We start from the raw sequence: 14,482 nt of genomic DNA, 5'->3' as shown, positions 1-14,482 counted from the left end.
TATTATTGAATACTGAATGAGTCCATGCAATTTATGTGATTTGTAAAACACATTTTTACTCCTGAACTTATTTATGCTTGTCATAACAAAGGGGTTGAATACTTACTTATTGACTCAAGACATTTCAGCTTTTCATTTTTTATGAATTAAAAAAAACTGTTCTACAAACAAAATTCCACTTTTACATTTTGGGGTATTGTGTGTAGATCAGTGACACAAAATCTTAATTTAATCCATTTTAAATTCAGGCTGTAACACAACAAAATGTGGGAAAAGTCCAAGGGATGTGAATATTTTCTGAAGGCACTGTATGTACATACATCAAGAAAGAGAGAGACCCTGGGAGAGAAAGAGAGATCCTGGGCTCTCCATTCCTGAGGGAAAACTTTGGATGGATGATAAGATAGACATCCAGGCCACAGACCTTTGGTCTGGCCTGTCATCTTTGACTATGATCATACTTAAAATGAGAGAAAAGCCAAAGGTTTGCACTGCGCATATCTCATCTCATACTACATGGAACTAATAAAGATGTATTTGTTTTTTACTCATTGGGTGTCGGTGTGGTCTGTGGGTCTTATTCATGTGTTATCGGTGGGGGCTAACACTCAGCCGAAGCCTTGCAAACACACATTCTTGAATGGCACCACAGAATTACATATATAATCACTTCTGGATTAATTCCTGACCAAGATGGCTGCCATGATGAACACATTCTGGAATTATGAGGGTCTATGACATCATCCTCTCTAGTGAATTATAGGATCTCTATGTATGGTGCACACAGATTTGAACTGGAGTGTATAGTTAAAAATACTGTTTCAATCCTGATGATAACCCCTGGCGATTAAGTGCCCAAAAACAGGGTCATAATTGGGGTGTAATAGGGGCTCCGTCTGGCCTCGGGAATGATTTTCGAACCAAGCCGTTCCCATGCTTTGAAGTCCATCTGGGAACAGAGTTGGAGAGAACAGATGCAGTCGGGCAGGAAACGGGAGCTCGCTCGCATCTCGGCTACCATCACAGTGGGACAACATTCCTTACGGAGAGGAATAGGGATAAGGGGTTGGGATGGGGGAAGAGGTGGGAATTTGTCCTAGTTCCTTCCTGTGTGACAGAGAGAGAGAGTTCCAGCCCCCAAGCCACAGTGAGAGGAATTGATGGGACTTGTGGTCATCTGTAGTCCATTTGGTGTCCATGCAAAGCTCTGGATTCAGTTAGGGGTTTGGAGTGAAGGGGGAGCGTGAAGAAGAGAGAGAGGGAGGGGTGTGTGTGTCTTCGGTGAGAGGGGAAGGTTAAAGGAAAACTCTCTTGGTATTGGTTTCATTAGTCCATTGTTGATAATAGTCCCAAAAGGTTTTGCATGTCAGCAATAACGTTTTCAAGATATGTAACTGAAAATACAGAAATCTGGCCCGTATGATGCATTTTGCATCATATGATGAAAAACACAGAATCATATGACGCAAAATGCATGATACGGGACTATATCAACAACAAACTAATGAAACAAATACCCCCCAAAAAATGTTGAGGTGTTTTCCTTTAATGACAGCGGTGACTTGTGTTCAACACTCCTTTATACAGGGGAAATACAATGTGTGTGTAGGGGTACCCAAAGTATAAGTGCTGCCCTCAGGCATCAACCCCTGCTCTGGTCTGGGTAGAAGTTGCATCTAGGCACAGATCTAGGGTCAGCTAATCCTCCACAAATGTCTTACCTTTTGTGGACTCCAGGAAGAGTAGTTGCTGCTTTCTCAGAGGCTAGTGGGGATCCTAATAAATACCAAAATACCTGAAACATTACAGGGGGAAATGCAGGGAAGCTGACTCTAGAACAGTGTCTGAGGCACCTTAATTCAACTCCACCGTGGAAAGGGATGAAAAAGGTACAAACTACTTAGTATTCATTATATTATATGTTCCTGACCACGTGACCCGACAGGATGAACAAGTCCGGACAAAACTCCTGGCCCTTAAACACAAATGAAATACAACATAAGTACACAAAACCAGAGAAGACAGCACATTGGACAATCGATGTCAAAAACATGACTTTATTATCTTGGATGAAATGTCCTATCAAGTACAAAAAAGGATCTCTTAAGAGTTGCCACAATCTGTTAAAAACATAGTATTTTTCCCCAGTTATGTTTCCTTTTACATTTACTAAAAAATGTAATATTTTCAGCGATATGAATAAATAAAAACAGATATTGTGATGAAGTTATTAAGAGATGTGTAGAACTGGTTGGTTCTTTAAAAAAGAAAATCTTCAAGAAGAGTCAACATTCTCCACCCCGTTTTAAATCAATATGCACACAATATGCAGCACTTTTAATATAAAGGGCAATTTTACCTAAATGTAGAGTTCACTTTGACAAAAGATAGAGAATATCTATTGAATGTACAGGTAGGCTTAGTTGCTGGTTAAAAATGGACAAAAATAAAAGTACTAATGCTCTAAAAACCTCTAAAATCTCTTTGTATATTGACAGCCATATTATACAACATGAAATACAAAATGGTGGACGATGCATGTAAGAATAGAAACTGGAGTGCATGGTTTGAAATGCAAACAGGTCAGTGAATAGGACTGACAAACAGGCTTCGGTCACCTCATCTCTCAACTCAGTCCACCTCAGAAAAAGTTGTTGGCACTTCAAACCAGGGTTTCGGTTATTCCCATTTCAATTCAGGAAGTAAACTAAAACTCCATTGAAAATGGAAATTTCAGTTCACTTCCAAAACTGAAATTAAATTTACCCCAACCCCTCTTCAAACCTAAGGCTCCCCCTACTATTAAGTGGATCTTTAAGAGATATTAACTAAGAGCACCAGTGACAACTCCAAAAATGTTCTCCCCCCCCCAACAAACAGTACTGCCTCGACACAATTATTACAGTTTAGAAAAGAGTTCCAAATATGATAAAAATGCAAGTTCCTAAAAAAAAATCTTCATACAAACCCCAATTTAAAATAAAGATTCTTCAACTTTGACTTTCTGATTTACTGTTCTAGACCACAACATATTTACTTGATGCAGTGGAAAACTCAAAAGCATTTGACTTCATCCTTTATAGGGGGCCTATGAGTTGAGAGATGCATGTGATCCAACCTTCTTGACAAAACATTGGGGGAGAGAGGGGGGAGGTTGCGGTGTGGATGGTCAGTACACTTAGGTTAAATATGCCCTTTAACGGTTTTCACATTCTCCAAGTCCATCCTCGGTTATTTTCCTGTGGAAGGACTTCGGAGTGCTTTTCTTGTTTTCATCGGATGAATGTCTTCAATTAAAAATGTTAGAGAAGCCTCTACATGGCGAGAAATAGAGCTTGTTTTCTGAATGTCGGCTGTTTCATATACACCAATATTCCCGTCTTAGGTGGTTACAAAGAAAAAGGAAAACAGAGATTCAACGTCAGAAAAAAGAATGTTTTACAAACAGGATAGCATTTCCACAGTTGTAACATGACATAGAAATGGTAACTTGGGACTCTCCATGGCCTGTTTGGAGGTCAGGGCACATACATCTTCAAGGTGGCACCAAGTGAGTTCACGATGATCTAGGAATCAGCTCGTTCCAAACACAAGCAGCCAGACAGGTGTGTGCTATTTAGACCCATTTCGAATGAGGGATCACGAGATGAGGAAGCAGAAACAGCTGGAAAGTGTCAGTGGTTGTCATCCCAAATGGAACTCTATTCCCTTTATAGAGCACTACTTTTGAACCAGGGCCCATATGGCTCTGGTCAAAAGTAGTGCACTATCTAGGGAATATGGTGACATTTGGGACATACACAGTCTGAAATGGGAGTTGACCCCCAGGGAAGGAAGAATAGCCGATACAAAAGAGATGTGAGATTAGTTACGGAATAAACAACTTGAAAAGAGTCTACTGCTGCCTTGTTTCGTACTGCCCTTGAACGGCCCATTAGCTTATTGACTTCAGGGGGGTTTTCTCCCGCCATCCCTCCATTTCATCCACCAGATCGGAAGTGCTTTGATGGAAGGAAGGAAACAGGCTGTGAACTGAAAGTCTGAGCCTCCCTCCCCCCGTCTGTTGGGGATGTGGTATCTCCCATCATGAATACTAAGGATTTGGATAATGGAACCTTCCACTGACAGTCTCTTCTCTTTCCACGGCCTTAGAGGTGGTTGAGGAGTGGCGAGGGCTCATACGGTTTGGTAACAAGGCCGTTCAGCCTGAAGCACGCGTCGGCTACGATCTTCGAGGAGTGTGTGCTGGTTTTAAACGGGGGTGTAACTCCCACTCCCAAGTCCGACAGGTGTGGTGGTATGTGTGTGGACACGTAAGAAGTAGCCTGGCTTCCCCATTGGAGTACGAGTGTTCAGGGGGAACCACATTGGCAGCCATTTTGACAGTAAGCTTTAGAAGGAGTGCGGTCTGTGTATTCTAAGAGGCTGTAGACTGCAGTTTGTTGTTATGAGACCTACAGAACGCAGAGAGAAGGGGAAACAGTTGATGTGATCGATTGACGGTTTTTTTTTTATTAAAAGCTTGACAAATCACAAAATATGCACGAGGGAATACAAAAACAGTTATTGGATGCCAGTGGGGTCAGACGTTTGAGCAGAGAGAGCAGCCATGTTGGTGTAATGTTCTATATGGCTTGTATATACAGTGAAAACATACCATGTAAAACATGGGACAGTCGAGTTCACCAGAAATGAACTGCAAAGCTACACAAAAAACTATGACCTATATCTTACCATTATATTTATTTTTGAACATACAATACTCCTTCACAAAAGGATATAATATGCACATAAAACAATAACATTATACATTAATAATTCAGATAAAAGACTAACTGATAAATGTTGTTAATCTTTTAAAAATGGCCAGCTAAGAGGAGATACAATCTTTGCACTTCATCGACACAATAAATGTACTCCATTCAATTAAATGATAGGTCATCTGCACATGTGGAACTGAGTTGAATACAACATTACATGTGTGAGAAATGACTTTCAACATTTTAGCAAAAATCTAATCACAACCATGTTGTGAACTAACCTTTTCGATACTTGATATTGTGCCTCACACATCACCAGATTGAGATAAACAGAAATGAACTCAACTTCCATCGAATATCTGTCGTCTTTGAAATGAATGTAAAAAAACAGATGTTTCCCTTGATTGCTGTTTGTGACCAACATGGCTGCCATTATCAAAATGGAGAAATGTTTTTAAAGTGTCTTTCCTTCTAAAAAATACAAAAAAACACACCTACGGTGTGGTTTATACTGTAAATATACTTTCTTACAAATAGTTTGATGCTGTTTTTAAAGACATAAAAACAGCAAGGTCCAGGATAGCCTAATGTTTTTTTTTATTTTTTAGAGTGACCCCGGCACCCAGCTCAGATTCCAACTACAAGGCCAGACTTATGACATCACAATCTGTAAGAGAGGGAGAGAGAATGGATGACATAAACACATGCAGGTGGAAGCACATGACCATAAGCACACAAACACACAATGCAGGCGGAGGGGATGAGGTATAGATGCAAAACTACGTGCAAAAGACAGGAGATGGGATGCTAAGGACATTGAGCATGGATTGGACAGCTCTAAAGTGAAAACGGTTTGGATGAGCTCAGAGTTCAAAAGGTCAGAGTTGACTGACGAGGTCTTACCTGCTGGCTTTGAAACCTTTGAGCTTCTGGACGAAGAAGTTCTCGAGGACCTCGGCGCTCTGGTAGAACGGCGAGTCGCTGGGGTTGTAGTAACGGCAGTTGTCGAAGACTTTGGTCATGTCCGCCACGAACTCTGTCAGCTTGATGTAGTAGCGCTTCTGCAACCGCTCCTCCATCGTAGAAAGATCTAGAAGGGAGGAAGACAACAGAACATGAATCACCTCGGACGACTCTTCTCCAGCATCTCGCATAGTTTCTTCAAAAGCGATTGCAGTTTTTGTGGTGTGAATGTTTGATAGATATTCAAGTATGAGTCTGAAAGCGCAATACATCACTTGTACATCAACTTGACTGTCAGAAATCCCAGCTCAACGCCAGATTCAAGCCTCAAACTCTGGCTCGGCCCTTTCAAAGTGAATTACACGGGATGTGACCGAGTGGCCGACCAGTCGATTCTAGCAACATGCTGTCATCGTTATGGCATTTGCCTTTGAAAGAAGTTGAAAGTTGACCCTCAATTATTACGATAGGTAGCGAGGTAAGCTAGCAACAAGCCTGGTCCTTCATAATTCCCCAAAGGGAAGCAGTGGTTTTCTCCCGTGTCGCGCCCCGGGGCTCCATTTTAAACAAACATATCCGATTCTTAACCTTCCCTCACCCCCCACCCAGTCAGCAGACCGACCCCGTGCCCATATCAAAGAGGGCCTTCTTCTCCGTCATCAGACTTCATCTACAAACCCCAAACTTACGCCGTCCGGACCGTCGTGGCCAGACTTGGCTTTTCTTTCTGCAGGGTGAAAAGGTTTATTTTTTGCGGGCGGTAGACTAGAGTTTCCAGGCCCAAGTCGAATGCACTGTAGTGTAGAAGGGGGCTACTGTAGTGTCCAAGTGTAGAAGTCTCTGGGGTTTTTCCGCCAGCTCATTAATGGTTTGTTTGTGTGGAAGTTCAAAAAGGCCCTGTTGACACAAGTCCGCCTTTTACATGGGCAGTTTGATCTGAGTTGGAGGCCTTTCCTCTCGAGCAGGGCGATGGGGTGTGCGTGTGTGTTTGGGGGTGTGTTTGTGTGTAACAACTTAGGAGTCCCTTGTGATGACTATTCCACTTATGACAACAGCACCTCTTTTTACAATGTTGAATCAATGCAAACCGGTAGAACTCTCCCCCCACTCACCCATTGGTTCCTTAATGACGCCGTAGTAGTCTGGGGCGTCGTTCGGGTCCACCGGCTCCAGGAACGGCCACGCCATTTTGTGAGCCTGAGAGAGGCAGGGAGAGAGAGGCAGGGAGAGAGAGGCAGGGAGAGAGAGGCAGGGAGAGAGAGAGGGAGAGAGAGAGGGAGAAAGAGAGAGGAGACACTTGAGAGACGTGCAGAAAAAAACCAGAAAAAAAACCAGAAGGAAAACAAACAGAGGTTGAAAATGGCATTGGAAGCAGCTGGTTCAACACAGATGTGCTCCGTCTACGTCCGTGCCATGCGGACACAGAGGAGGAGGGGAAGAAGAGAGAGGAGAGAAGGAAGAGGGTGGAAAAACCCCTGTAGCCAGGGCAGTTGTCCAAGTGCCGCCCAGGGGACCAGCGTACAGATCAGATAAGAGATGAGAACAGAGGAAGGCTTTGTTTTGTACCGTCCCGACGCTACGCTAGGTAGAGAGGGAAGGGAGGAGGGAAGGAAGGGGTGACATACCTGTAAGGAGCGCAGGATTCTCCTTAACCCCTCGTTATCCTTGTCGGTGAGCGGCGTGAGCACTGTCATGGCGTCCTCTGTGGACTGGCACTGCGGACACACGTACTGGTCGATGTGGTTGGCCTCGCTCTGCAGGATGCCCACGCAACGGCCGTGGTACCAGTTCTGGCAGCGGTCGCAGCCGATGTAGAACCTGAGCGGGGGCGGGGAGGAGGGTGGCAGGGGTGGGTCACGTTCATTGTGCTTGATGAACAGGACCCTGGTTTCTGTTCCAAGTCTGATTGAAGAAATAGACTCTGGCGTGTCTGAATACCCTAGTCGCATTCTAAATAGGCGGCATTTTGGGTATGTGAAATTAATACATTTTTATAGTAGGGAACATTTCAGAAAATGTGTATGCTTTAAAAGCCAGGGTGATGTAGACATACTCATTTCAGGTTTACATCTAGTAGAATTCGCTGCACACTATTGAAGGAGAGGATAGTCTTTGGAGTCCCATGTGTATAGTGGAATAGGGAATGAGCTCTACCAAAATTAACAAATGTCGGGAATCGACGCAATTGTGCATTAGATGCAGTCTCAGTATGGATGAGCCTGGAATGCTGATATTTGTTGCTTGGAAGGTTGTTTTTAGTAAACAGTGCGTTGCAAATAGCACGTAGTACGATTAGCACACAGTAAGTCATTTTAGTCAGTAGTGGGCAAGACAGATTTCGGACACGGCCAACGTCTCGACATAAGGAATTCAAGCTGTTACATAGAACAACCTTAGACATCAAAGGAAATATGAAACAATACAATCTATAACTGAAACTAAACAAAAGCTCAACCGATATCACCATCTAATAGACACTATTTGTACGTTTTCGCCCATGAGGAACCATACAGACAAAAACACACACACACGGTCCTATGCACTTACTGTGCTTCGTCGTAGGGCGTTCGGCAGATGCAGTAGAGCTCCTCGGTCTTTCCCTCCTGGGCCCGCTTGCACTCGCTGCAGATGTAGTCGTCCATCTTCTTGGCATCCTTCTCGGTGACGCCCACACACTCGCCGTGGTACCAGTTGGTGCACAGGTCACAGCCAATGTAGAACCTGGGAGAACACAGGACATGAAAGAATGCCAAATCACTATGGGGTCATATGAGGTCATCGTAACCACCATGGTTTCAGGTGCGTTTGTTAGGAATGTATTGAATGCCATTCGTGTCTTGCCATTGTGTTTCAACTTCCAGGTTGATGACATTTCAGGAAGAAAAATTATGGAGAGTCCCCTGTTAAAGTCCCAACACACCGCAATAGTTTCAGGTGAAATTGATCTTCACTTCTGATAATGTTTGCGCTTCCCAGTAAATAGTTAATGGTATACATTTTGACCGACTCTTCAGAGAGGCATCGGCGGTAGCTTACTATACATTTAACGTGTTTGAACAATATTGAGGCTCCTCAGAAGGGCTTTAGACAAGGGTCATGTTTGAGGTACATAAACTTTGGGTATGTCCCAAATGGCGCATATTCCCTAGTGCACTACTTTTGACTACAACCCAATGGACACCCTAATTCCAGTATAGTGCACTGCTTTTCAGCAGGGCCCTGGCTAGGGAATAGGGTGCCATTTAAAACACAGCCGGTCTCTTACTTGGACTCGTCGTAGGGCGTTCTGCAGACACAGTAGAGCTTGGTCTCCTTCTTGCTGTCTGAGGTAGTGGTGGTGATCATCTTCTTCTTCTTGGCGTTAGCCGTCGACGCCGCGTCCCTCTCCTCCTCCCGCTTCCGCTTGTGGACGAAGGCCGCCGGGTTGAGTTGGGAGGTGTGTGTGAGGGCATGATGCGTGTGCGCGGCGGCGGCCGCCTGGTGGGCGGCGGCCTGGGCCCTTTCCTTGTCCCGCCGCAGCTTGGCGAGGTCCCTCCTCAGCTCATCCTGTGGAAGGAGATAAGGGTAGAAAGTAAGATCAAAAAGTGTATGTGTGAGAGTTGGACATCTGTGCGCAGCTCTGCTACCATGTGTCCATCGTGAGTACAGTATCTTCATGGGAGAATGCCGTGTGTGTGTGTGTCTGACCTGCGTCTCCAGCTGCAGCTCCTTGTCCAGCAGGGCTCTCTTCTTGAGGATCTCGGCCTTGAGTGTCTCCTTGTGCCGGCAGAGCAGCGACGACAGCTTGGTGGCGTTGGCCTTGGTCCTCTTCTGCTCGCCTGCTTCCTCCTTCTTCCTCTTCTTGACCGCCTGCTTCTCGTCCTTGTCGATCTTGTCCAGGATGAACTTCATCACCTGGTTGCACACAATCATCCTGGGTGGAAGGGGAGAGAGACAACATGTTATAAGCCTTATAAGACATTATAAAGGCTCCTATAGCATTATGCTGCCAGCCACACAACATCCTGGGCGGAGGGGGATAGACGTAACATATTATAATACTTGTTATGAGATATTGTAAAGACTCATACATGCTTATAGCCATTTATAAAGATGAATACCAACAGGAACCCAATCATCCCGAGGGAAGGGGTGGATGGGATTTTAAAACATTTTGTATTTCGGTGACAGGGACAATGTACAGTCTTCTTTTCAGTGTTCCCATCGATGTAACAGGATAGTTAGCTATGAAGCAAATTTTCATCCATAGTCCAGTGAAAGAATTTTAAGGACATTTTGAAGTGAATATATTTTGGGGGGTTATTCAAATTATCAAATATAAATTGACTTGAAGGAAATGTAATGTATAATGTTTCCATACATCATAAACCCTTCAATCACCCGCTACCTCACACTACGAAACAAAACACTGTAAGCCAATCGGTAGCCATGCCACAAGGTCACATGTGACAGATGTCAAGAGTGTTTTTGTTCCCCGTGTTTATTTAGAGGTGGGGCCAGAGAGCGATGGAAAGATAGTGGCTTCCTATTGCTAGTCTGCTCTCTCTCTTTCACACACACACACACACACACACACACACACACACACACACACACACACACACACACAAACACACACACACACACACTCACACTCTGGAGGTCACGGTCAACCATGGTTCCCAGACACTGGGGAGCTCTGGTCAAAAGTGGTACACTACATAGGGAACAGGGTGCCATTTGGGACACACAGCCACAGTGCCCAGACTTGCCCTGCTCCAGGACTGTAGGTCTGGTTTAAACCCAGTGAGGAGGACACAACACATGGTCTGTCTGTGGTAACCTTTCCCATGACCCAGACACGTTAAATATAACCCCTGGCTTTCTCCACAGGGAGGGAGAAGATGACACCTCCACACACACGGCGGGTCAACACAAGGTCTGATCGTCATGGCAACAGCGCTAGCTAGCTCCTTGTCCCTCACCTCTGGTTCTCCTCTCTCTCGGCGGGGGACATGGGCTTCTTCTGCTTGAGGTGTTCGATCACTGCGTTCTGCTTCATCACCACCTGTCACAGAGGAGACAGAGGGGTCAGAGGTCAACTCACACGATTCTGTCCCAAATGGCACCCGATTCCCTCTGTAGTGCACTACTTTGGACCAGGTTCCATAGGGTTCTGGTCAAATGTAGTGTACTATATAGGGAATAGGGTACCATTTAGGGAGCATACCATCTCAGGCCTCACACAGAGAAAGAACAGAGAAATGTCAAAGACGTGAAATATACAGGAAGCAGGTGTTTCTTACACCACAGGTAAAATACATGCGTTGTAGAACGCAGACACTTATACATTGGTTACTTCCCAAATGGCATCCTATCCCACTACTTTTGACACGGCCTCATAGGGCTCTGGTCAAAAGTAGTGCACTATATAGGGAATATGGTGCCATTTCAGAGGTACCATAGTGTGTATGCACTAGACTAGGGGCACATGCAAGCCACAAACGTACACACACACATGCAGATCATACATATCTCCCCCCCCCCACACACACACACACAGAGGTAGCATTTAAAATAGACAAAGACGGTGGCGGGGGACAGCTTGGAAAATAAACCAGTCGTGGGAGCAGGCTTTATGAGAGGACTGTTTATGTGCCGATGTCAGAGAGAGACGGGGCTATTATAGTGTTACACCACCTGTGTCTGGCTGGCTGCCTGAACACACACACACACACACCTCCCCATCATCCAAACACACAGACATACGCACACACGCGTAAGTACACATTTCTGATATTGACCACCTGTTTCTGGATGATGTGGCTCTGACTGGCTGCTGCCAGCGCCTGCTCCCGCTTGGCCTCGGCCGCCAGCCTCTTCTTCTGCTGCTGCTGCTCCCTCAGCTGCTGGATCCTCTGGAGCTGCTCCTGCACGCTGGCCGTCTGGATGGTCACAACGTTCTGGATCGGACCTCCAGGCTGGGCTCCACCGACCCCGGGTTGCTGGATCTGGATGGGAAGCTGGAGCTTGATCTGCTGGGGGAGAGAGCCTCCGGAGGTCCCCTGTTGGGCCTGGAGCTGAGCCAGGACCTGGACCTGTTGCTGGAGGCCCGGGACGGTGATGAGCTGGTGGGGGGAGCCCTGGAGCTGGAGGGTCTGCTGGGGCCGGCCCATGGGGGTGCCGGGGGGGTGTTTGAGGGACTTGACCTGGAGGGGGGTTGGGGATTGGATGGGCATGTGGGCCTGGGTCTGGGAGGGGAGTTGGCTCTGGGGGGTGGCGGATGGGGGGGTGCTGGTGGCCAGGGCGGCCCCGGCCTGGATGGGAGCTGCAGCCTGCTGGGCGGGCTGGGCAGGGGCCTTGGTGGTCTGACCCGGGGCGGTGGGGGCTGAAGGGAGCAGAGAAAGAGGATGGGCAGACCTTTAGAAGACACACAGGCTATGAATAGTTTATACAGGTAAATATTTGAAAGGTAAAACAATGATCTGCGAGTGTGTGTGTGACTGCTGGTGGGCAACATAACATTTGGGTTCTGGGTCTTGTTCAGTGGGCACTAAACCGGATAAAACACCTTTGACGTACGGCCGTAACCTCTCACGGTTTGTTCGAAAACATTTCCCCCTTTTGTGTCTACTGAACACAGCCCTGCAGTGGATGATGGCGACCGTGTGTGTCCGTATCTGTGTTAATAATACACACGATTGTCAGCTCCTTTGACTACCTGTGGAGGTTGGGGTAGCGGCAGGGGCCATGGGGGTGAAGAGGAAGCGTTGGACATGGCCGTTGGGCATGGCCGCCTGCATGAGCTGCTGACCGGGCCCGGGGATGACCGTGACCCCCTGGGGGATGACCTGCAGCTGGCCCGTGGCCTGGCCCTGGCCCTGGATCATCACAGTCAGGCCCTGGGCCCCGCCGCCTGGCCGCTCTACTGCCTGGCTCTGCTGCTTCTGATGGGGGAGAGACAGAGAGATGAGGGAGGGGTGATGTTTTTGGAGGTAGTTTAGAGGTACAACGGTAGCCTGGTCCCAGATCGGTTTGTCATGCAATATATTACAACGACCATAGGAGTTGGCTCAACAAACTGATCTACGATTAGACAAGGGTGCACTACTCTTTAAAAAAAAAGAAAAATGACCATGTTGAAACTAGCACATATAGATATACTAACAGGGACATGAAAGGGAGTTATTCCGATCGTTCCTGTTGAATAGGACTAAAATCAAAACAAACTTGTTTTGAAAGGTGCAGAATTACGATACACTAGGTGGGCAGAGCAGAAGCCTGTAGTCCCACTGTTGCCTAACATTAGTAGAAGGGTTATTATGAGGTAGCTGATGTTACCTGGGTGAGCTGGGTGAGTTGTGCCAGGGTGAGTTTGACCTGGCCCTGCTGTGCCCGCTGCTGGGGTGTCTGGGCCGTGTTGGGCTGGCCCGGGGTTTTGGGGGCACTGCCCACCCTCTGCCCGGCCACGGTGGTGACGGGGCTGGCACCTGAGATGGCCGTGGACACGGCCTGCCCACGGATGATCTGGGTCACCACCTGCTGGCCAGCCTGACCTGGAGGAGGAAAACACACACACACACAGAGAGAGAGAGAGAGAATCAGAACTTGCATGAACACACATGTTAGTGAAAGAGACTATTCTAACTGGCCTATCAAGCTAAAATTGAGTGGGTAAATAGAAACAGCCTAACTTGCTGCACCATGAGGGGTGTCTGGAGGAGGGTCTTACCCATGGTGCCTGTCTGATGGATGGGCGTGCGGATCACGGTCATCCCCGGACGGATCTGGCCTCCAGCGGTGAGCACCTAGAAACACAGCCAAGATCAGAAACACTGGGACTTCCCCTTATACCACAGGGACGACACTGACTCCAGTGAAGGGTTGCTGTTAATAGTTCATGGGGAATTCTTTCAATAATGTGTCAATCACGTGTTCCTGCTAATGACCTGTTCTAGAGGGCTGTGGGGAGAAGAAGTGACAAGGGGGAAGGGTGGATGTCGGTAAGGAAGGGGGAATTTGAAGATCAAGGCGGGGTTACCGTAAAGCCCTTTGTGACAACTGATGGTGTAAATAGGGTTTTATAAATAGATGTGATTGATTGACTGACAGATGGGGAAAGATGTTCCATGGGGTGTTACCTGCTGTGGTGAGCCAGGCATGCCTGGCCTGATGTTGATGGTTGTGGTGCGAGGCTGGAACGAGGCGAAGGTCTGGGCGCCGCCAGCTTGGCTTGAGGGAATGATGCCCAGCACCTGCTTCTGAATCATACCTGGGGAGAGGAGAGGACATATTATTACTGTGAACAGACAGGATTGGTATTTATCTAATACTCTGCATTGTTGAAAAAGGACCTGTAAGTAAGCATTTCACTGTCAGATTACTCCTGTTGTTTATGATGCATGTGACAAATAAAATGTGATTTGATTTATATCACCATAACATTAGCATTAAGGAGAAAATCTATATTCAGAATATTGAATATTCAGAATACTATACTGGTGTGTTATTCTGACTTTTGATTATCAAATGCTTCACGTTTAAAGACAGAAATGAATCCACTCAAAATTCACCAACATCTGGCAAAAACGATATCCCTAATCTAGTTATTCACTTTTGTCTTTTGGCAATGAAGAATACTGAAATGTCCCCTCAAGGCTACCAGTTTCACTTCCTCAGGTATAGAAACAAACTATCCATTCTGCACGGTTCATGATGTATCAATATGTCACTCTATAAATTACTTGTGGATTCTGTTCCTTTCAAGTCGCAACCCTCTC

At 46.4% G+C, this 14,482-nt stretch overlaps 1 protein-coding gene across 5 annotated transcripts in view; it reads right to left on the bottom strand.

Moving 5' to 3' along the window:
- Positions 1 to 2,037: 2,037 nt before the first annotated feature.
- LOC110493161 (nucleosome-remodeling factor subunit BPTF) overlaps positions 2,038 to 14,482 on the bottom strand; it is a 53,043-nt gene continuing 40,598 nt past the window's right edge. For 4 of the 5 annotated variants that reach the window (XM_036949709.1, XM_036949710.1, XM_036949711.1 and 1 more), the window contains 13 exons: positions 13,844 to 13,974; positions 13,435 to 13,510; positions 13,044 to 13,258; positions 12,424 to 12,649; positions 11,510 to 12,090; positions 10,688 to 10,770; positions 9,411 to 9,636; positions 8,989 to 9,269; positions 8,271 to 8,444; positions 7,349 to 7,541; positions 6,836 to 6,920; positions 5,664 to 5,850; positions 2,038 to 4,454 (listed from right to left, as the gene is read on the bottom strand). In XM_036949709.1, the coding sequence (XP_036805604.1) occupies positions 4,418 to 4,454; positions 5,664 to 5,850; positions 6,836 to 6,920; positions 7,349 to 7,541; positions 8,271 to 8,444; positions 8,989 to 9,269; positions 9,411 to 9,636; positions 10,688 to 10,770; positions 11,510 to 12,090; positions 12,424 to 12,649; positions 13,044 to 13,258; positions 13,435 to 13,510; positions 13,844 to 13,974 (2,495 nt within the window). In that variant the 3' untranslated portion in view covers positions 2,038 to 4,417. Of the gene's footprint in view, positions 4,455 to 4,487; positions 5,428 to 5,663; positions 5,851 to 6,835; positions 6,921 to 7,348; positions 7,542 to 8,270; positions 8,445 to 8,988; positions 9,270 to 9,410; positions 9,637 to 10,687; positions 10,771 to 11,509; positions 12,091 to 12,423; positions 12,650 to 13,043; positions 13,259 to 13,434; positions 13,511 to 13,843; positions 13,975 to 14,482 lie in introns of those variants that run through there. The other variant, XM_036949712.1, reaches the window with a different exon arrangement.

The sequence above is a fragment of the Oncorhynchus mykiss genome, chromosome 17 (genome assembly GCF_013265735.2).
Source record: "Oncorhynchus mykiss isolate Arlee chromosome 17, USDA_OmykA_1.1, whole genome shotgun sequence".
In the NCBI taxonomy this organism is placed as follows: Eukaryota; Metazoa; Chordata; class Actinopteri; order Salmoniformes; family Salmonidae; genus Oncorhynchus; species Oncorhynchus mykiss.
This window is presented reverse-complemented; position numbering and strand designations above follow the sequence as displayed.